Source organism: Paramisgurnus dabryanus, chromosome 14 (assembly GCF_030506205.2).
Source record: "Paramisgurnus dabryanus chromosome 14, PD_genome_1.1, whole genome shotgun sequence".
NCBI lineage: Eukaryota > Metazoa > Chordata > Actinopteri > Cypriniformes > Cobitidae > Paramisgurnus > Paramisgurnus dabryanus.
In genome coordinates, this window is record NC_133350.1 from 14,520,279 (window position 1) to 14,544,402 (window position 24,124).

Sequence of the window (24,124 nt, forward strand, 5' to 3'; positions counted from 1 at the left end):
TAATAGAACAATTTCAAATATTCACAATAATTTTACAGACTTACACAAAAGAATAAATATTATTGTATAAAACCAATAAAATTATTATTTCTTTTTTTTAAAAAGGAAGCAGCAAATTATCATCAGCATCTACTGTACAGAGAACCTCATTGATCCCCCAAATGCACATGAAAACCTCTACACATTTCACCATTTTATAATAGGCGTGCTCTATTCTAAGCCGAGCCGCCACCAAACCTTTGAAAATCATCAACACATCCAAAGAACCCTGTCCTGACAACTTATTTTTTCTAGATTTCCAAATAGCAAGTTTTGCTGTACCAGACAAAAAATTCAATAAAGTCAACTGACTTTTTCTTTTTTCTGTATACCTTGGACCATATATGAACAATTCAAGAGAGAAAGCCTCACCAATGTCAATGAACCATTGGGATAAAAATGAAAACAAATCATTTAATCGAGAACACTGTACAAATAAATGAAAAACTGTTTCAGCATCTGTACAGAAGGGACAACCCACCCCTACAGAAGGATCAATGTGCACCACGTATCTGTTTGTGGCTATCGCCCCATGGACAATCCTCCACTGAAGATCACCTGTCCTTTTATCAATTGGGCGTTTGTATAAAGACCGCCAGCATCCTCTAGGGGAAGAATCAGTTCCAAAGAACTCAGTCCATTTTGTTAAAGGAAGTCCACTCAAAAAGTTAGCATTAGATGCCTTCACACAAGAAATATAAAGGGCTTTTTTTCCTACTTCCTCAAAAACTCCAAGCTCTGGGGTTTTAAACGACAAAAGACACTTCTCATCATCTTGCCATTCTCCCACCGCAAAAGTGACATCAAGAGAGGGAAAAATATAAGGAGCCCCCTTTCTCCATTGATCCAATGCTACAGAATCTTTTGTCAAAGTCTTATGATCTATATGCAAAGCATGAAATATTTCAGAAGTAGCTTGTTTCAGCAACCGCAAAGACTTCACCCCAGTCCTTTTACTCAACTCCTCCAGGCTTAGTGTCAAAATATGTCCCAACTTTGTACATCCAGCAGCAATTAAAACTGCACGTAGACTAGGACCAGACATAAGTCTTGATGGTAAAAAGTCATTGAGAAAAATTGGCTCTTCAAAAAGCCATAATCCAGCATGTGTATCAGCTGTACGTGAAATAGTGAACACCTTCCATGCTTCCAAAACTGACTTATAGAAAGGTGTAAGATTCACACGATCCTCACTCTGGAGCTCCATTAAGAACAGATGCTTGTCCAATCCCATACTCCTGACTCGCCTAAGGAGAACAGAAGCCGTCTCTAGCCATGCTACATCCGTGTGATACAATAGTCTCTGAGCTGTTTGTAACCGGAAGGCCATAATTCTGGATCTGATGTCTATCAACCCTTGACCTCCCTCTTGAACAGGAAGATATAAAGCAGCAGCACGAGTCCAATGTTGCCCAGACCAAAAAAAATTCACCAGTTTTCTTTGAATATCCTCAATAAGTCCAACAGGTGGCTGTAAAACAGTTACTTTATGCCACAAGGTAGAAGCAACCAAATTATTGGTCACTAAAATCCTTCCCCTATAGGACAACTGACGTAGCAACCATGTCCATTTAGACAACTTGCTGCACACTTTCTCCAAAATACCCTCCCAATTTAACTTTTGATAGTCATCTGACCCCAAATAAACCCCCAACAATTTAAGTCCCTCTCTGCCCCACTTAAGATCTCCAGGTAACTTTGGGAGACTCGCTAATTCCCTTTTACCAGCCCAAAACGCCTCACTTTTAGCCCAGTTCACTTTAGCTGATGAAGCTTTCTCATAAAGACAGAGTACCTCAGATAGACACTTTATGTCTTCAGTGTGATTCACAAAAACTGTAATATCATCAGCATAAGCGGTCATAGAAATTTTTGAGTCTAAAGAAAAACCAGGCACATTAAAACCTGTCAATCTTTCTCGAAGTTTAAAAAGTAGTGGCTCAATTGCTAAACTATATAATTGACCCGACAGTGGACAGCCTTGTCTTATACCCCTTGAAATAGGGATCGGACAGCTCAAAGCACCTCCTACCTTAACCATACATGATGCACCATTATATAATAACTGTATTAACTTTAAAAATGATTCACCAATACCAAAAACCTTCAATAAACTAAAAAGATAATTGTGATCAACCCGATCAAAAGCCTTCTCTTGATCCAGGGCAATTAATCCGACATTAACATCCAAACCCTTACAAATGTCCACAATATCTCTTACTAAAAACAAATTGTCCATAATAGACCTCTTTGGAATACAATATGATTGATCCTTGTGTATGACCAAACCCAGGTATTTTTTAAGTCTATTTGACAAACATTTTGAAAAGATTTTATATTCTGTTGTAAGAAGGGCCACAGGGCGCCAGTTGTTTAAAAAGGCTAAATCCCCCTTTTTTGGCAATAATGATAAAACAGCATATTGACAGGTGACAGGTAAAACTCCATCTCTTATAGACTCACATAATACATTAAAATAATCGTATCCAATGCAGTTCCAAAACTTCTTATAAAAGTCTGCTGGCAGTCCATCTATTCCAGGAGATCGTCCTGAATTAAGTTGTCCCACAGCGGCAGTAATTTCCTCAAATGTAATATTAGCATCCAATACAGTTTTAGAGTCAATGTCCAACTGAGGAAGACCTTGAAAAAGCTGTGCCATAGTATCATCATTTTCACAGTTTTCAGCAGCATAAAGACTTGAATAAAAACTTACAGCATGGGTTCTCATTTCTTCCTTCTTAAACGTTATCCTCCCATCAGGGAGTTTAAGACATGGCATTTGTTTTTGTTGAGCCGCCTTATATTCTAGATTGAAAAAGAAAGAAGTGGGGGCATCCATTTCTGCTAAAGTCATGAAACGGGACCTTATCAGAGCTCCCTTTACTTTCTCGTTTAATACCAGACTTAGCTCTCTCCTTTTCTTTTGTAGTTCATTGTACAATACAGAATTATGTGCATCAACCAACTGCAATTCCATTGAATTAATTTGCTTTTCAAGTGATTCAATCACATTCTTTATTCTACTACTACAGTTGGCTGTATACTGCTGACAAAAGATTTTTATTTGCGTCTTGCCTACATCCCACCACTGTTTCAAGTTCTCAAAAGAATGTTTGTTCTTTTTCCAATTTTCCCAAAAGACAACAAAATTCTCACAAAAAGCAGCATCTTGCAGCAATTTAACATTAAAATGCCAGTAAACCGATTTTCTAGGTGCATTTGACATGGTCATTGTCATAATAATTAAATGATGATCAGAAAAACCTACAGGACAAATGCAACATTCAATGACTCTACTATTACAATAATCTGACACATAAAACCGATCTAATCGGGCAGCACTTACTCGATTGTTAAAAGCTTTAATCCATGTATACTGTCTGTCATTAGGGTGTTTTATTCTCCACATGTCTAATAACTGGAAGTCTTTCATAATTTTTGATAATGCACTTGAAGACTGTATATGAGGTTCCTCAGTATTACGGTCTATTGTAAAGTTTATAGTACAGTTCCAATCTCCACCAATAACAGTCCATCCTTCATTAAAACACTTTTTAAGACTCTCATTTAATATATTAAAAAAATTAAGGCGTTCTTGTCCCACTGTTGGTGCATAAATATTTATCAGGAAAACAAGCGTTTCCTGAATTTTAGCTTTAACAATCAACATTCGACCCTTTACTGGTTCCTCTGTACTTATAATATCCACCCTTATGGTTGAAGAGAAGAAAATCCCCACCCCTCTACTTAAATTTGTACCATGACTTAGTATTTTATGTCCTTTCCACCATAAATTCCACTCAGTCTCATTCATCAAGTCACTATGGGTTTCTTGTAGAAATACAATGTCAAGCTTTTTTTGTTCAATTGTTTCATGGACTATAGCACGCTTTACACTATCCCTCCCACCATTAATATTTAAAGAGCCTATCTTCAAAACCTCCATAAAGAAAATTAAGGTGGGAAACAAAGAAGTAAGCATGATAGAAAAGCAAAGAAAAGACAGAGTGTAATACATGATTATTTGCGATTTTTTGGGTTGTTCTTTTTCCTAATCATTGCTTTACTTTTTCTTATGCTCGTAAGATGCTTTTTCAATCGAAAACGCTTCTTCTCACTAAGTTCCTCAACTCCAACTGTCCTCTGATAAAAAATAACAGATTGTACAAATTTGTCTATATCAGGAAAGAAATCATTTATGTTAATTTGTTTGCCATAAGTTTCATCCAGAAAACTATTGATTTGATCCAGACTATACAAAGATTCTTTACTGAAGCCTCCTGAAAAAGCGGCCTGAGATGCATTAAATACCCCATCATTTTCACACATAGAGACTTGTGAAGCTGTATCATCAGACTGTTCATCCTCATCATCCATTTCCTCATTATTCAGAACACCAGAGTATAAGTTTTCTTCAATTCCATCATTTGCACTTTCCAACTGTTTCGTCGTACCACTGCTACTAGCTGCTACTTCAGCATGATCATCATAAGGTGAATCGGCCAGACTACTCTTTGGGGCCACATTAACTACAGCATCATCATTTTCAGTGTTAACAGCAGGTAACACATCATCTGAAATAACATTAACGTTACTCACCTCAACAATGGGAACAACCTCATCTTGCGCCGTATCAACCCGATCAGCGATATTGTTTGCGAGTGCGACCTCATCGTCTGATCCTGCCGCATTTTCTGCATCTGTTTTCTTATGTGGACACGTAAGACGCTTGTGTCCAACGTCTCCACACTCGAAACATCTTATACTCCCAGTAGATGCATACACCATATATAATCGTCCCTCATGTTTCACACGAAAGTTAATATTCAGTGTATTCTCAGGAGATTCCAGCGCCATGTAAACATATCGTCTAAAAGACGCAACATGCTTCAAAGCCGGATGTTTACATCCAAGCGCAACAGTTTTAAAGGGACTGACAACTTTTCCAAAACGCGCTAACTCACGTTGTAAAATGTCATTGGATATGAATGGCGGTATATTTGATATCGTTACTTTCGTTGTTGATGTATACAGCGGAGAAAGCTGCACAAAAGCATCTTTAACAGTAAGGCCAGTTACTATTAAACGATTAACCAAATTCTGTTCCTTCAAAAAAACAACTACGGCCTGATTCATACGTGATGCAGACACGATATTCTCGTGACCGATCTGATCCCCGACTGAAATTAACACATCCTCCACTTTGGCATTATCCTCAGGAACACACCTGAAACCATTACGGAGTGAAAGTGGCGGCGTCTCTTCAAGAGACGCCATTCTGCCACGCAATCGCCAAATCTTTAACAAATCGCTTTCTTAACCATGTATTCTCTGGAAAAAGAAAGGAAAATCACTCTCATAAAAGAACTCTCAGCCACACGCTCCTCACACTCACCCAGCAAACGCACACGCACGCGCACGAGAGAGAGAGAGAGAGAGAGAGAGAGAGAGAGAGAGAGAGAGAGAGAGAGAGAGAGAGAGAGAGAGAGAGAGAGAGAGAGAGAGAGAGAGAGAGAGAGAGAGAGAGAGAGAGAGAGAGAGAGAGAGAGAGAGAGAGAGAGAGAGAGAGAGAGAGAGAGAGAGAGAGAGAGAGAGAGGTGAATTCAGAAATAGTTCAGTGACGTCGAGCGCCCACACGCTTCCCCCGGGCATCTCTCAACATGCCTGCTGTCACAGAGATCTGCACCGAAAGAAGATTTCAGCTGTAAATACAAACCATGAGGCTGAATATTAACTCTGTACTGTTGATGGCAAAAAACGAATGGAAGATTTTTTACTGCATTTTCTAATATGACATTCAGCTGGTCCTTCCTGTTTGATACAGTTAAGTATGTTTAAACGTAAGGCGTGTCATTTAGTCTCTATCATCAGCTGCACGAAACACCCCGCCACCATTGTTCAGTCTCTGCAGAACTACAAACACAATCAAAAAACACAATGACATCACAGCGATGAGGAAATAGACCACAGTGTAACCACAGCGTCCTTTCACCAAGAACTCCTCACATTCAAAGAAACAGCAGTCAATGAATTTTAAGAAACATTTTACCCCAAAATCTAAATGAAAAAAAAATGATTTTGCATAAAAAATTATTTGCATAAAAATAATGACACAATTGTATTATTATTTACAATATAAATTACTCTAAGCAAGCAACTATATGCAAATGTCAACCTTAAACGCAAAAAAATTTTTAGTAGGAATGTAAATCGAATAGTTCATTACAATGCGACACGATATCGGTTTCCACCGCCAGCCATGCGATATTTGCCGGTACATCAAACGCTTCTTCAATGCAATGACTATTCAATTAATTTATCGATATTTATATATTACGTGCCTAGTTAAGCAGTTACATTTTAAATAACTTACAAATGCAACCTAAATATATAACATGAATGTTTAATTAAACTCTTTGAAAATGGCACAATCTCTGTCCCAATTGGGACATTTACAAAAAAACTAACAAAAAATACACTTTGAATAATAAGGGGCAAAATATCACATAAAATCAAGCTTATGAAGTCTTTAAGTATTTTGTGCCAAAATGAAAAAAATTAATTATAAAGCGGTTAAATCTCACACAACTTCAGGTCTAAGAGTTAAACAAGTAGTGGTCTCTTTTGAGAATTTTTTCTTAAAAACAAACAAACAAACAAAAAAACATGATCTGATCAACATGTTTAGGAGAGAGGACACTGTGTTTTGCTGCTGCAATGCTAAACACACGCTCGTCTTCTGTCCCCTTTACTGTGTTTTCGCCACTGCAACAACCTATTTGTTTCTGGGTCGCATTCATTTGCTGACACTAGCAGACAAAAATGCGCGCTTTTGTGGAAATGCATAGATGGGCGTTACGTCAAGAATGAAAACACAGAGGGTGTCAAAATAAAGGTCTCTCATATCAATATTTTATGTGTGGCATCGATGATTATATCTCTAACAATGCTATGCAATGTATCCATATCGATGTATCATTACTAGGCCTGTCACGATAACAAATTTTGCTAGACGATAAATTGCCTCGGAATTTATCGCGATAGACGATAACATTGATGCTTCGGGACCATTATAATAATGCAGATACACCTTTTCAAAGATCTAAAAACTTTTATTTCTAAAAAATAAGTAATACTGGAACTGGAAGACATTTTAAATATCCACAAGAAATGAACAAAATAACAGGATGATTGCGTTTTAGGTGCATATGCATGTTTGTCGTGTTGCCACTTTTAAGTGCTACGTTTTTACCACAAATGCGACATAACGGCTCGTTCAGGTTTAGTGGTTCACCTCGGTTATTAGGTTTAAATCCAAAGTACTCCCACACTGCAGCTGTAGCGTTTGGTTTTGAAACTTGGCTGTTTACACTTGGTATTAAGATGTGTTTTTGATCAGATCACAAGTGGACGAGAGAGACACATTACGTTTACACCTGGTATTTAAATCCGTCTCTTTTGTCCACTTTCGACCGCTTCTGTCCTGAATACTGTGAGGGGGTGATCTGTCGAGACTGAGTCTCTCCACTGTCATTTAAACGCCAGCGGGAGTAATTATGAGTTTATATGGACGCAAACTAATATTTTGTCCACTGCTTGTTTAGCAAGTAAACACGCTGCACAGTATTTTCTACATGTATATGTTAGAGCTTTCTCAGAATTTTTAGCGCAATTGAGGAAATAAGATCGCGCAACTTTCACACGCTTGCAAAATGAAACTGCGGAGATCACCCGCTTTAGTTTATCAATGAAAGGCTAAAAATAGCACTGTTCACCTTGTGTCAGAAAAGTCAGAAAATACGTAAAACATTGTGATCCGATCGATGAAACGCATGTTAATGACAAGTGTAAACAGCCTCTAGTAAATCTATCTTTTTCTCCAACTCTCGTCTCAAGTGTTTTCTCCTGCTACACTCCTCACGCGGCCAATATCACAGTACGCCTACTGTGATAGGCTACGCCAGGAGTCCACCCTCCCCACACAGATCATGCGACTGACAAATGACTGACGAGGGTTCACTTCTTGTCACTCGTTGCACGGAGCGGTCATCCAGTCTCTTTGGTAGAGAGAGAGAGAGACAAGGAAAACAAACAAGCATGCAAATGTGAATTATTGCGGCCGAAAAAAATGATCGAGCTCGTTTTATTTACCGTGCGATTAATCGATTTATCGTTTATCGTGACAGGCCTAATCATTACAACCCTAGTTTTTACCAGAAGTTTTAACCATACTGATATCTCAAATGTCACAATTTGGTGGCATAAATAGCAGCAGTGTTTCTGCTATATATATTCTACCGTGGCGGCCCGCCACGCTTAAAACATCCCCGCCACGCCTGCGGTAGTGGATAGAAGGGATACCGCAAACGAAATCTCGCGGGATGAGCACTGTTTTATTCTAGTAATCCTTCACCCAAACCCAACTCTAAACACAACATTTCAAAGGATTTAGAATGTATTTGTATCTCATTTAGGCAGAGCCGCTGTTTTCATCGTAATCCTACCTCCAAACGACCTAATCCTAAACCTCTTGGCATTTGCTGTATCCCTTCTAGACAAAACCCACGGCGGCAGCTAGCTCCCAAAATAAAGCTACCGAAATGTCCGACCTGTCAGACTGGTTGTCTTCTGGATTCGCGTTGTTCACTCATTTATAAATAAATCTCCTAAAATATTATACTTTCCCTCAGGGGTTTAGTTTCATGCACAATAGATTTAAATCAACAGATGATGATTACGTCTCAGTTTTGCGTATTCACGGCAGGGCTGCGTGAAAAGACATGATTAAACTTTTGATTTAACATATTACGAGTTTTTTGGACATTCATTTGTAATCAATGTACTCATATTATCAAGTTATCAGGCCATTAGTTATTCAGAATAGGCACTGCTGCTGCTGACCGCTCAGCTGTCTGTCAATCTGCTGTAGATCGACACTCACAAAGTTTCATATGAAATGACAACATATTTGTTCAAAAACAAAAGGCTAAATACTGAATACTACTAATATGGGACTGAAAGACATTAATAGTCAAATCTGTTTGGAAGGAAACTTACATTATTCCCGTGGGAGGAGAAGGACGTTGGTAATAAAAACTTGAGGCGGATGGTGAGACGGTTTCATCTGTTTTCAGACAGCAGGGTCGGGGTACCCGCTGGTGAAACGCATAATATTTGATGTAACGGGTGTAATAATATTAACGTGTCATTTGCGTGTAGATGCAGGTCGGGACTCAATAGGCAAAGAGTGAACGGCGGGTCTAACATCCAAGACCAGAATTCGACTCGATTCCGATAGGTAGCAGTTTTTAAATGGCCCTGTGCCTATTTGTGTTTTAGCTCTGTTTGAAGACCGTTAAAGGTTTATATTTAACTGCGCGATTTGCGGTGTCAAATCTTTATGTCTTTAAGTCAAACGGGTTGGGTGTGGAATAAAATTGCTGCTGATGTCGGATAACTGGTCGGGTGTTCTGTCAATCAGCGGTGCGGATTATCAAACAGGACTGTGTATGACTTTGCAACAGGGAACTGTAACGCTTGCAATGCACATTACATTAAAACTACAATGAAAGATTCGTACTACGTAGCTATGTAACGTATTTTTAGATCAAATATAGAAAAGCAATATGCTATAAATATAAGGAAAAGTAAATGACAGGATGAAAATGATTAAAAAAATACATGTTAGTTTAATGTAGTCTATATTCTACATTAAAAAAAAGAATGTACATTTATAATCATCATGGGCGCCCCCTGCCGCCACAGCTGGAAAAAATCCTAGAGGAAACACTGAGCAGTCTTTGGCTTTTTCACTTATTGAACTAAAATTTTACCCTTCATGAGATTCATCCAAATACCCAAAACAGCTGAACTAGGGATGCATAACGATTAATCTATAGCAGAATAAAAGTTTTTGTTTACATCATATATGTGTGTGAACTGTGTATAATAACTTTGTATAGATAAATGCACACACATGCATGTATATATTTAAGAAATGTTTACGTGTATATACATTTGTAAATTTATGTATAATTTATGTATATATATATAAATAAAACTTTTTCTTAAAATTATACATGCATGTGTGCATATTTAAATACACATAATATTATACACAGTTCACACACATATATGATGTAAAAAAACTTTTATTCTGCTATAAATTAATCACGATTAATCGTTATACATCCCTAAGCTAAACATTGTATTAACTGCTTGATAATAAAAACGTTTTTTTTTTAAGACTGTAATGAGTAAACAGAAAACGTTCAAATGAACATGAATAAAATACCATCAACATCTCTGCAGCGGTTATGAATGGTATGTACAAGTCAGCGTCTAAGCAGGGATTTAATGTTGTTACACAGACAACACAGAAAGCTCAGTGTGAATTTAACTGTGTGGAAACTGTGAACGGCCCACACGTTGAGCAACACAACACAACTGTGTGTGTGTGTCTGTGTTCAGCAATGCAGTGACGGTTTGATGTTGCTTGTGCAAAGTGCAGGGGAGGAGCTGTGGTTTATTTGTGTGGTTTGAAATGACTGAGTACCCGACTGTTCTGTTCCCGCGCTTTGACGAATAACGTTTTTTTGTGCACTCCTAGCAGCTCTTATCATTAGCCAGCACTCACGAGGATGATTTGAGAAAATTGAGAATACATCGCAAGGTCGCAATGACCCATTACCATCCAGCATACTGCGCTATTTTAACTGGATGCTAAAGAAACTGATTACAGTCATCTTGATAAACATTACAGAAGTCTAAGTGAAGCTAGAGATAGAAATAAGATGAAGGTCAGCTGGATGCGATGGATTTATTTTCAATACCTTTGTTGCCAGGTGTGTGTGGAGGACATTAAAAGTGTCCAAATTTTCCCATTGGAGCAGAGGGCCATCATTATTATAAGATTAATACACATGATGGAGACTCCTGTATGTGTGTAATGATGTAATAAAGAGTAATCCAAAACAAATCATTATCGCACCCTCATGCCATTATAACAACGAAACTAACGCTTACCTTAGTTCTAAAACCACTGGTTTACATAATAAACTGATCATCTGCACACAATCTGATTATTTTATTAGCTGTGGCTAACCATGAACATAACAATATGTCAATCATACAGCTGGGCAAGCCTTCGTGGAACACCTTACTGAAAGTTATAAATGAATGAGGTTGCCCTGATTTGCTGTATTCAGGGTTGCCATGAGGAGAGCGAGAGAGAACGAGAGAGACAAGCAACACAACGCCCCATCACCCAAAATAGACACTAATTCAGTTCCCCATACAGCAAACTACAGAGGACATCCTTTAATGACTTCTTTACCCCAGTAAGCACACTGTTTAGGGGGTCACTTAATGGCTTCTGCCGTCTAAGTAGTTGACTCTCCGGTCCTGTAAAAAGCTGTTATAGATTATTTGTGCGCTCCCCGAGGGCAGGTGCAGTGTGTCGGGCGAGTGTGGGTGGATTACCGGTGTGTCATCTTCTCTTTGAACACGCTGAACAAAAACACAGCTTATAAAAGACCTCATGAACGCCTGAACGATCTTTTTGCAATTCAAATGAACAGTTATAGGTTTTAACAGTGTTTCGTTTAATCGAGCGCCCACACGTTTATCTCCCCACAGAAATCAAATCAAAAGAGTTTGAGGGAGGTTTTCAGAAATGTAGGAGGAGATATTTTTAAGCAAGTGACGTTTTTAAATATGTATTTAAAAGTATTTAAGTATTGCTGCATTTGCGTTTATTCGATTTAATATGTGTGAAGGTGCACAGGGGAATATTTAAGTTGCTTAAAAAAGCATTTTAAGAATAAAAGCTGTAAGATGTCATCTTACAATGTGCACACAGAGTCTTCATAATAGGCTTGTGCAATTTATCATTCTTAAGATAGTCGAGGTCAAACAATAATTGTGCTCTTAAAATATAAATTGCATGCTGCTGGACCGATGCGTTTGTATGGCACCACTGCTTTGACACGTGTAACATATTACAACACCTACTTAATAAAAAGGTTAAATAAATGCATGTTTTCAAAGCCACATAGTAATCGTATTAAATAATCTTAATTAAGAGATTTAGTTTCTATAATGTGAACTAAGGTTAAAGAGCACCTATTATTTGATTCATGATTTTACATTTCCTTTGGGTGTGTAACTTTAACGATATGCAAAAGGTACAAATCCCAAAGTAAACGATGACGCGAGTCATCTTAAATCTCTTTTCTTGGTCTACAACAAACACAAAGATCAGACGCGCAACAGTTTAATTCCTGGACCTGTTGACCATTGATCATTATTATAATCTCACCTGATCATGACATACAGCCTGTAAGTAGTCAATGTTTTTATATTTAAAGACTTTACTGCTGACTAAACCATGATTCAAACAAAAGTGTTAAGCAGTGCAGAGTAGTGCTTGTTGTCTTTTCGAAGATCACAAATTCAGACATGGTTTTATGTTTAAGTATCCTTATTTTACCAATCTGTTACGTTCTGCTTAAGCTGTGCTGGTAAAGTCATCTGCATTTTCTGGATCAGATTTTCCTCATATTAATAACGTAGTAAAGACAAGATTAACTCCTGTCAGTATTGCGTTGGGAGCTAATCTTCAAATATGGTAGTAAAAGTCACATTTCCAGCTGACGTCAGAGGTATTCAGGCCAACCACACATTCTGGTTAGCCAGCCAATCGGAGGACACTTCGCTTTTCAAAACCAACGCGTTTCAGGGAAGCAGGGCATAGAGGAGCAATGTGGAAAATAATGTGTTTCATGAACCATAAATCACACAAACACATTCTATTACATTATGTTTTTATCAACATAAGGTGCTTTTTAAAAGTTGTCGTTTATAATATTGTGCAGCAATATACAGTATAAAGTAGCTGTTGAACAGGTGATTCACATCAGAATAGTTTTGTGTATTGTATCATGACTGAAATGCATCAATCTGGGTCAGTAGTGGGCTAAATTAAGTTTTCTGTTCTGCTAAAGTATGTGAGATTGAAATCTTGACCTACTGCACTCTATACGCCTTATTTATATATGTCCTAATGCTAATCCGGAACATACAAACGATACAAAATAATAGACAAGAGACTCATTTCATTCAATACAGAAAATTATTGATAAATCAGTGATTTTACCCAGTGTTGAACAACAGGTATACACAAGAGCAGGGTTTCCCGCAGCACATTTCAGTTTAGGCAGCCCGCCTAAGCTAGGAAACCCTACCACCTTAACTAGGTCGTCCAAAAAAAAAAAAAAGGTCCAGCGCGACCTAACGTAAATGCGTAGTGAAGTAGAGAGGTCACGTGTTACATATATAAAAACGCACATTTGCGGACCATTGTAAACAATAAACTGACACAAAGACATTAATTAGTATCAGTTGACATACAACAACGTAGGAACGGTCCTCTTTCTCAACACTTGTAAACACTGGGGCGGAGTTTCGCGTTCGTCCTCTGTGACCTCTTGACGTCATGACGTATTGTGTGGGGTCACGCTGACGCATCACGACCGGATCTGGATGAGAAGTTATGCTTTAAAAGTGTATATTTGTTATTTTTATTGTCAAAAATGACAATCGTTTTGCTAGATAAGACCCTTATGCCTCGTTTGGGATCGTTTATAGTCCTTTGAAACTCCGTTGAAAAAAACTGTTAAGTGTTGAGTTAAGTATTAAATGTTGGGCTCTATTAAAGTCCATTAAAATGAGAAAAATCCTGCAATGTTTCCTCAAAAAACATAATTTCTTCTCGACTGAACAAAGAAAGACATCAACATTTTGGATGACATGGTGGTGAGTAAATTATCTGGATTTTTCTTTTAAGAAAATGGAATATTCCTTTAATAATGGGAAATAATCAGTTTTTACCTTTTTTGCGTCATCTATCATCGCTTTGTGTTTATTAACCCTTTAGTTTCACTTCATCACGCAGCTATTCCCATTAGAGGTATCTGTTAAAAACATTTAATTCATTAATTATTTAGTATGCGTTCATTTTCTGTCATAGTTTCTTCAAAATTAAGTTTTATTTGAGTATTTTATTTTTCATCATGACGCATACGCCCCGCCCCTTTGATTGCCCGCCCACTTGCCCAACCCTACCACCTAACAAATTTTCTGCGGGAAACCCTGAACAGTAATAAATCATGCAACGTATGTCCTATTTCCATACCTAATTTCGAGCAGTTTGCAATATTTACATCACATGGTAATGTCAGTAAAAAACAAGGTGTGAAGCAGGGCGTTTCTACACCATGTACCTGACACAACAGGCAAGGGTTCATACCTTTCCATACATGGCTAGACCTGCACTAGTTTAAAGGGTGGCGTTACAAAGCACGTCGGGCCTAAAGCTGATGTACTGGTTCCAATGAGACGTGGCTTTCCAAATGACTGCTTTTCTTAGAAAACAAGATCACGGAGCTTAAAGAGCTCATTTCAAAGCTGCCAGCTAATTGGTTATTAGTTAAAAATCAAAGTATAAAATTAAGAGGTTTGCTTTAAGGACTTATCCAAGTTGGCATATTACACTAAGATTAGTATGCACTTTATCTGTAAAAAAGTAAAGCAATCTGTGACCGTTTTAACAGCTAGTGCAAAACTCCTGCAAAACAGGGCGGCAACACCCAACACATGGCTGAGTGTACGATCCAAAGACAGAGAAATTTGAGAAAGCAGAACATGATAGGCTTTTCCAACAGGTCTCATCTGCTGTCAGGTCAGATGGCACACACAGATGGGCGAGCATTCACACGCTCGAACGCGTACATGAATACTCAAACGCAGCCAGAGCAGAGGGACACCCAGGTCTAAATAAATTATTTACTTTTTTGACCGTCCTTTGTGCAGGACTCCTTTCTGAGTGTCATCTACAAAAAGAGCAAGTATAAGATTAGAGGAAGGGCTCTGAAGAATTAGGATAACCCTAGAGAATCTCAGATTACAGCTGTTTGAGATGTCAAAATTTGGGGTAGGAAGTCAAAATGTCTGAAATCATCTTGTCTGTTTAATATCATTTAAATTTGATTTTATTTCTGTAGCAGTTTCCTTGGAATGTGCATTGTTGCAAAGTGGCTTGCTTTTTGCATACAATACCGATGATATCCATTTATTCTGTGCATGCAGTGTGGTGGTTGATAATGGCATCTGATGCATCAGAAACTGACATACACTAAATGTCTAAACCATCAGACATGATAAGGAAGTCCCTTTAAATAATCCTGGGGTGACTGATGCTTCGGGACACATCCTAAATCAGAATTACACGGTTTAGGAGAACCAACCAAATGTATATTATGTATGCAGGATAAACAACTGTGAAGATATCTGGGAAGTAAAGTTCAGATAGGCTGTTACTAATGCAAATGCTTGTCTGGACTCTACAGAACAGAAAGCTGCCAAACAAACTTTTGTCATGACTGGATGGAGACTTCACGTGCCAGGGCTGTGTATCGGCAAGAATCTGGCGATATGCCTCATGATACTGTTGTTGCGATACGATACAATGCGCTGCTGTGCTATAGGCAAGGCTGTATACTGGAATATTTATTTTGGGGGAAAAGAAGAAGATATAATTTAAGTAAAGCTAAAATCATCAAAAACACACCACCGTATGAAAACCTTAGCAATTGTATTATTTAACTTTGATGTTTGAACTTGCTCCAGAGTAAGTTGAAGGTGATCTTATCTTTTAGCTGCTGTTGTTCTGTTAGCTGTACATAAGGACGGTGCCTTGTTAAGTCCGCTCTCAGTTTGGTTGTGTTGTTCGAATATTTGAAGTTGACATCGCACATTTTACACATCTCATGACTTTTGCTAATCTCTTATGTGCATTCATTGTCTGTAACGAAAGCGGGAATGATGCCACACTTTGACTTTGTACACCAAAGCGGGAACTGGAATCCACACTTTTATCCTCTGTTACTAGCAGCGAACCTTAACATTAGTGGTGTGGCCCTATGCGAGTACTTTTTATCTAGATTTATTTTTTGTATTTTAATACTATTTATGATTGTGTGTGGTGAGCTTGCTGTGGTGTGCGAATTACTCTTCGGGGATTAATAAAGTTAATCTAATCTAACACTTGAAGTTAAGAGTAGGGCTGCATGATATTGAGAAAATATGCGATTCGGCTGTTGCGGTGACGATATTTCTATTTTTTTATAATTTAGATATGTAATTATCATACTGAAATAAACAGGCATCACATATTCTTCCGATGTAATTAAATCTAATTCAGGCTATAAAAAAAACTATTTCAGACGTACCTTTCTTTTTAGGCACAAGTTCGTAGTTTTCCTTGCTTGTCTCTACTCCTGCCACATTTATTTTCTGCTCTCTGCTTTAAGCCGATCGGTTCACCTTTACGCCCGTGGTCTAGCCAATAGTATAACATAAGACCTACTTGGTGGGTATTTAGTAAGGCCCCTTCTGATTGGTCTAATTTGGACAATCTAAGCATGCAACACACAAATGAAGACACGCAAAATAAATTTAAGTTATCGAAGCGCTCCGTGATAGAGATATCGCATACCGCTATCACGACAGCTATAATTTATCGATATATTGTGCGGCCCTAGTTTAGAGGTAAGAAGACAGAGGATGTACACTTAAAATAAAACAACTACTGCCACAAATCTTGTATGAAAAAAATCTATATTGCGTTTTTTTTTTTTTTGAGAATCAATATAGTATCGGCAAACAAAATATTCGTAAACACACATGTATACAAATTTTCTTACACTCCTAAAACACGTGCTGGTCAAACATCACTGCCATTCCTAGACAAAACACACACACACACACACACACACACACACACACACACACACACACACACACACACACACACACACACACACACACACACACACACACACACACACACAGTCAAAACACACAAACAGTCAAAACATAGTTGTGTAAACTCATATACCTCTCTCTCTTTCCCAAACCTGTATTCAAATCTTGTGGCCCTCTATCACTCCACATCAGGTTTGACAAGCACTTTGTTCATTCAAAGCATTCAACGAGAGTCAAGACAGTTTTGTTTTTGTTCCAAGCAGAATTGAACATCCTGAAAATCATCAACCAATTTTTAAAAGCAGCTCTCATCTTCTGAATTGTGGAGAACCACCACACAGAAGTCACAGCCACATGCACGCTTTACAAACGTTCCTCTCTGGTCAAGCCTGGCATTTCTGTTTCACAGCTAACAGCACAGAGAGGGAGAGAAAGAGAAACAAAGAGAGACAGAAAGAGGGAATGAGAAAGAGTCTGAGAGAGAAAGCTAAGCATCAGCAGTATGAGTCACCAGCAGCATCACAGCTCATAAACTCTTCAGCTGCTGCGTTTCACAGCAGCATCACAGTAACAGAGTTGAGCCCACACAAACTCTAGCCTGTGCACGACACAGTTAAAACCTCCGTCACTCATTCGTCATGCTAATATCACCACCACAGTCTCAAAACTCAGGTAGTAGGGGCCCAACATATCAACACCGTTAATCTTATTCAATTGAATGGATTGTGAATGTGCCCATAGGGTAATTTCTTATTTGCTACATCCATGAAGTCACCCACTCAAGAGTCATGAAAGAAATGTTGGTTATAAAAGCGATATTTAAAAGTACTGCAAGATAATGTGACACTGATCACTTTACTGTCCTGTTAGACATTAACTCAAAGAACAAGAAAACTGAAAACAACCTCTGCCATCACATGATACTATAAAATTTCCACTAGCACGTTCTGGTTTGTCCTTCATTCATCACGCATAATAAAACATGCAGGCCACATGAAAAAACGTCAGGATAAATGATCCATACACAAACATTTCCACTTCATTAATCAACTGCTGCCTTTTAGGTCTGAATATCTCAATCGTTCAATGTCAAGCACTAACAGGTAAATGAAACGTTGTAATACTTGAGTACGCAGAAGTTTGCCACTATCACCGCAGTCGTTAATCCAAGACATTTAAAGGATTACTCCACTTTCATAAAAAAATCCTGATAATTTACTCACCCCTGTAATCCAAGATGTTTATGTATTTCTTTGTTCAGTGAAGAAGAAATTAAGTTTTTTGAGGAAAACATTCCAGGATTTTGGGACATGATAACATAATATGCAAGGTCACGCTGCCGGGTCACACGGCTAGTGCAAGAGAAGTTGTTGTGGTTTAAAAGTGCATTTTTTTCTTGGCGAAAATGTACTATCTTTTCACTAGATAAGACCCTTATGCTTCGTTTGGGATCATTTAAAGCCCACTGAAGCTGCGTTGAAACTGCAATTTTAAACTGCATTGAAACTATTTGGGGTCCAATAAAGTCACTTAAATTGAGAAAAATCTTGGAATATTTTCTTCAAAACACTTTAAGGCAGTTTCCCAGACAGGGATTAGACTAGTCCTAGACTAAAATAAATATCCAAACTGAAAACAACTTGCACTAAAATACATCAGTGCCCTTTGTTTTGCCTCAAAATGCACACAAGTAACATTTTAGTAATACATGTTTGCAACTTCAAACTAGTTATATTTCCTAATTAAACTAATCCCTGTCCCAGAAACCACCCCTTTAGGTCTTTCTTTTATTAAATTCACATTTTTGATGACATGTGGGTAAGTAAATTATCTGGATTTTTTCATGAAAGTGGAATATTCCGTAAATCATCATTTTATCCAAAGTGACTTGCAAATGTAATTGAACGATTTGAAGCAATTATCATAAGAGAGAGAGAGAGAGACAACTAGATCACTTAACATTAGATAATAACAGATCACTAGTGAAGAGCACCTAGTCTTTATGCCAGTGGAGACATCCGCATAGTTTTGACAAAACACATCAGTCAGTTGTTCAGATAGCGACTGTACTTAGACCTGTATGTTTTGTCTATCACTTGGTCACGTGGGCAGCTCTCTATACAGCTGATGTGACTGTGATGTCATACTGGGAAATAAGGTAACAACAGTTCAGGGATGAATATTAAACTATTATATTGTGCATAAAGAAAATGAAACCTATCTTTGTCACCAAAAAGACTTTCTCATTACATTAATTAATTAATTAATGTCATTTTTGCATTACATTAGTTATTTTTTGCAAATTTCATTGAAAAACGTAAAGCAGTTCATCCTGTTCACACAATACATGTATATATTTTAATCAATATAAATATAAGGAGGATTTAACATTTATCTACACTATCGTAATCTACAAATACTTTACTTTAAATAAAAATATTTACTAAAACAACTCGAGTGTGATTTTGCATTAGAGAATGTGGAAATGCTTAAAAGTCATAAAATGTTTTCACTTGTTGATAAAAATAGGCTTCACTTTCTTTAAACAAAATATCATTTACCTTTTGAAAATGAAATGTGAACTTGACAGGTTTCACAGGATTCCCCTCAGACTAATAATAAAATGCTAAACGGAATTTACATTTCTCATGCACATTTTTGAAATTCCAGCACAGCTGAAGATGTTTTTATGCCTTTATGCAAATGAATCTTTTCCTTCTCTCAGCAGTTTTAGTCACAAAGAGAAGAAAGCAATTTGAGTTACAGACAAACTCAAGCTGCGTACTGCTGGTGCTGCGGTCGCGCGCGCACGCGCGTCTGTGTGATTAGCGTTAGCAGAAAAACAAGCCTTCAAATGCCTGTTTGTGACTTTTGGCGCCGCGGACTGCGTTTAAAAACGCCTCAGAAAATAAAGGCCAGAAACGCGCGCGTTACCTGCAGTTCGGCCCGTTCCACCTCCCATTGCGCCCGCTCCACCTCGAAACGGGCCCACTCGTGCTGCAGAAAGTGTAAAATCCCCGGGATACTGTACTGAGCTCGGGCCGCCTCTCCTCCGCCGCCGCCGTCGCCCGGTTGTGGCGCTTTCATTCCTCCGGGAAGAACCGAATTGTTATTGTTGTTGAAAAACACACCAGGGCCCGCCTGCTCGTCCATGGCTAGGCCGGGAATCGGAGGTCTGATCGACCACACGGGCACTGGATTTGGTCCGATGGCTCTCTCTCTCGGTTGCGATATCCGCCTCGGTGCTCGAAGGGGAAACGGTGCGGCTGCAGCGCTCAACTCACACGAGCTGCTGCTGTCTGCTGTCACTTCATGACGTTTCCGCTACTGGGCTCCGATTCGAAATTCTGAATAGTTATCTGGAGTTGATTCACTCTATATTCGGTCGAACCGAATCATTTAGCAGCAGCTGGTGAATCACTGAACTGTGAGGAACTGACACAACATGATCATTTTAGAACACGGTTTTTATAATAAATAAATAAATACAGTTTTAAAAAAAACAGTTTTAAGATTACATAGATGTGTAAGAGAAATGTATTTTAGTAATATTCTAATATGAAGTTTTATATAATTAATATAATAGATTTTACTATTTTATAGTTTTAAAATGTATATATTTAACATAAAATTAAAAGTACATATACTTTACAAACTTAAAGCATAGATTTTATAGCATAATGTTATATATAATATCGTTTAACTATAGATTATCATGATATTATATGACATATGATATTTAAATTACATGTATTATATTGAAATATTAGTTGTGTATTGTAATATATTTTTATAACACGGTTTGTTATAAAAAAATAAAAAAATAAATACAATAACAGTTTTGAACTTTTAATTTACATATATTTGTAAGAGAAAGCAATATATAAAGTTATATATTTTATATAAAAATGTATATATTTTTACATAAAATTGGTTTACTATCATTTTAAAGTATGTATATATTTTATAATTTTATAGCATAGATTTTATAGCATAATGTTGTTTATTTGAGTTACATGATATTTAAATTATATGTATTATATTACTTATATATTAATTGTAATATATTTTGTGATTAATTACCTAAAGAACAAGTTAATTTCCACAGGCGTACAGCTGTGATTAAAGTGATTCAGGGAATCAATCGAATAGGTTCGTTCAATAAACGAACCGTTTGGTTCAGATGAATCGAGTTTCTCTCATCGCTGGTTTCCGCTCATCTCACGCCCACAATCAGGTCAACAGATCGCTGCCAACGTGAAATGTTTCATTGGCTAGAACAAACAACTCGCAGAGTAAACAGCCAATCACAGATGAGTGCGCTGAGCCTGCTGGGATGTGTAGTTCAGAATCGTTTGATATTTTATTAGATTAAATATCATCATTCCAGTTGTTCATTTATGTTGTTAAAATAGGCACCAGTCCTCCAAACACATACTTTACCCATATGAATAAAAACACAGGATTAAAATTACCAGCCAAATTACATATTAAATAAACACACATATTTATAAAAGTAATTTTCATAAAACTAAATGATATAATGAAAGAAGGTGTGCTAAATACACTTTTCCAGTGTGTAAATTCATTAAAATGTTTTAAGTCAGTTATTTCATAATGGAGGTACAAGAACTGTTAAACAACACTACAATACAAACCCCTGTCTAAAGCCGAAAGTATACTAGGGACGTCCGCGTATGCGCGCCGTCCGCATGACGTCATTTTCGTCATCAAGAGGGTCAGCGGCCGGCCGCGCAGACCGTCCGCGTGCAGCCCAAAATTTGAGACCGCGCGGACAGTGCGCGTACAGTCCGCGTACAACAGCGCATGCGCGTGAAAATATTTAGACAGTGCACTCCACTATAAACAATTATACAAAGGAAATAGACAGCATTTGCACACACACTATCGTTTTTCTTCTTTAACTTTTACTTCTTCCAAGAACAGAAAGCTCTGGAGCATGTTTGTTTGATTCCTGTTCTTTGTTGTCTTGTTGTTTGTTCTAAACTGTGTTTGCAATGGTGGATGAGTTACTTTTCTTCTCCTATCCTAATGTTTTAATGTACTGTAAATGTCGCCAAATCAGTGCTGCCCTGACAGCCTGTTAGACTAATAATTTGAATAAGAAATCATTTGTATTGCGTATAGTGTCGAACGCGGCCATCCGCGTGTAGCCGCGGGGAGTATACTCGAAAAGCTGCGCGGACGCGTGCGCGCGCGAGCCGGACGCGGACGCGGAAAAAAAGTATACCGCGGCCTTAAGAACACATCCCTGCATTCATTTCAAGAAAAAAAACTGTGAACTGAACAAAGATCCATTCAGAACCGCATTTACAGGAATGTTGATATTCCCGCTTATTACTTAGTATAGAAACAGTTAATATTAGTGTATATAACGCTTTTATATTAATATAAACCTGAATAACAATTTTTTTATTATTCACTCTGTATTTCTTAATATTGTGGATTTTTTATCTAATGGCTGTAGGACTGCTGTTCGTGCGCGATGACGTCACCAGACGCGGAGTATTTAATTAGATTGACATGCGGTTCGGGAGTAATTAGTGCGCGCGCGCGGGTCAGAGGTGAGGTGAAGTACAACATGCCTCCATTTGAGAAAACGCAACACCCCAAACCTTTCAAACAGAGAAAGAGTTTAGGTAAGTTAAGTCTGTTATTTCGTTTAAAAATAGATGGTTTGTTGATATAATGTCAAAACTGTTTGTTTATTATCTGGTCAGCCACTAGAAAACAAGAGGTGGCGGGAATCCGAACCAAGTTTCCTACCAAGATTCCGGTAAGACGCGAATGAAGTCTTCGTAATTCATTATCATAGTCTGTTTGTGTTAAGCAACAATATGTTTTAGGTGATTATTGAGCGATATCAAAGAGAAAAGTACCTACCGCCCCTGGACAAGACAAAGTTTCTCGTTCCTCAAGAGCTCACAATGACCCAGTTCGTTACAATCATCAGGTAAATAAACTGTAAATAAATATATAGTTAATAATTCCTTTGAGAAAAACGGAGATTTCTGGCGTTTAAATTCAGCTGATGATGTCATTGCTTGACGTTGAATATTCATAAGTTTAAAAGGCAGCTGATGTCAATACCAGCTTACTAGTTAAATGAATTGCATTGTTTTTATAGTTTATGGCCGTTGTGTTGTGTATAGTGCACACATATATAGATCTAATATGTTTGTGTATTTAATGCAAAATGTTAAAATCCTGTCCAATATAATGGTACTTAATTTCTCTAATGTGAGCCGCCTTCATCAGCTGATCAGTCACCTGGATGGGTTTAACCGCTTTCTCACAGTCTGTGTGGTTTTTCTCACGTCTGACTTATCTTTTTTTTAGGAATCGAATGACTCTGATGCCCAGTCATGCCTTTTATCTGCTCATTAATAACTCTGGCATTGCCAGCATGTCTCTGACCATGGCCCAGCTCTATAAGGACTATAAAGATGAGGATGGGTTTCTTTACATGACATACGCCTCACAGGAGATGTTTGGACACTGTGAAAATATGATGCATAACTATACGTGAAGTGTTTAGATGTGTTAACAGCGGTATTTACCTGCTGCACCCTAAACCAAGTATTTATAGTCTTTTGTATATAGTGTTAACTCTTATTTTTAGATATACTATTGCCTTTTGTATCGTATGTTTTAATTGTAATAAATTCTTTAGTCACTAATGGCAAGCGTCTGTAGAAGACACGTGCTTTAAAACTGTCCTTAATTATGCCTGAGAAATAAAAAGTAAATTTAATGTAACTCTGTGGTAAATTATGTGGTGAAAATAAAATGTATTGTTCACTTTTGTTTGCTGCATGCATTTAATTTATTTAACCTACAAATGCTGCACATTAAAACATGTAAAGTTTTATAGGGTAGGGGATATATTTAAAACAATGGTCTTTAAAGTTTATTAACTTAATGCAGCAATAAACTTTGTGTTAAAATTGGGCAATCTGCTGTATTGAAACGTCAGTTCTGCACCTGTAGATGGCGCACTTGTATTGTTAAAAGATCCAGAACAAAAAAAGATTTAACACTGAAATAACTGCAGTTTGCACTGGACTGTTAGATTTCATTTAACAATATTAAAGAAATAAGTGTTTTTAGGATATGAATCACTATAGCAGTAGTTCTCAAACTTTTTTGGTGTATGGCTCGTCAAAGAGAATGTATGACATAATATTGTAAAACATAATATTTTAATTGTCCAAAACTTATTAAAATATACAATGTG

The 24,124-nt window shown here is 37.5% G+C and overlaps 2 protein-coding genes across 3 annotated transcripts in view; one reads left to right on the forward strand and one right to left on the reverse strand.

Annotated features, from left to right (window-relative positions):
• Nucleotides 1-20,199, reverse strand: part of strn (striatin, calmodulin binding protein) — a 52,196-nt gene extending 31,997 nt beyond the window's left edge. For both annotated transcript variants that reach the window (XM_065259247.1, XM_065259246.1), the window contains exon 1: nucleotides 19,801-20,199. In XM_065259247.1, the coding sequence (XP_065115319.1) occupies nucleotides 19,801-20,019 (219 nt within the window). In that variant the 5' untranslated portion in view covers nucleotides 20,020-20,199. The remainder of the gene's footprint in view (nucleotides 1-19,800) is intronic.
• Nucleotides 20,200-22,409: 2,210 nt separating this feature from the next.
• map1lc3c (microtubule-associated protein 1 light chain 3 gamma) lies at nucleotides 22,410-23,693 on the forward strand. The gene is made up of 4 exons (XM_065259347.1): nucleotides 22,410-22,526; nucleotides 22,608-22,663; nucleotides 22,734-22,840; nucleotides 23,227-23,693. The coding sequence occupies exons 1-4, from the start codon at nucleotides 22,469-22,471 to the stop codon at nucleotides 23,414-23,416; spliced, it is 411 nt and encodes a 136-aa protein (XP_065115419.1). The 5' UTR covers nucleotides 22,410-22,468; the 3' UTR covers nucleotides 23,417-23,693.
• The last annotated feature ends 431 nt before the right edge of the window (nucleotides 23,694-24,124 follow it).

Bases quoted from the DNA above. Each gene is read 5' to 3' on its own strand.
- map1lc3c (XM_065259347.1), top strand. From the start codon at position 22,469: ATGCCTCCATTTGAGAAAACGCAACACCCCAAACCTTTCAAACAGAGA. The intron at 22,527-22,607 runs GTAAGTTAAGTC...TTATCTGGTCAG, and splicing joins CAAACAGAGAAAGAGTTTAG to CCACTAGAAAACAAGAGGTG. The intron at 22,841-23,226 runs GTAAATAAACTG...TCTTTTTTTTAG, and splicing joins CAGTTCGTTACAATCATCAG to GAATCGAATGACTCTGATGC.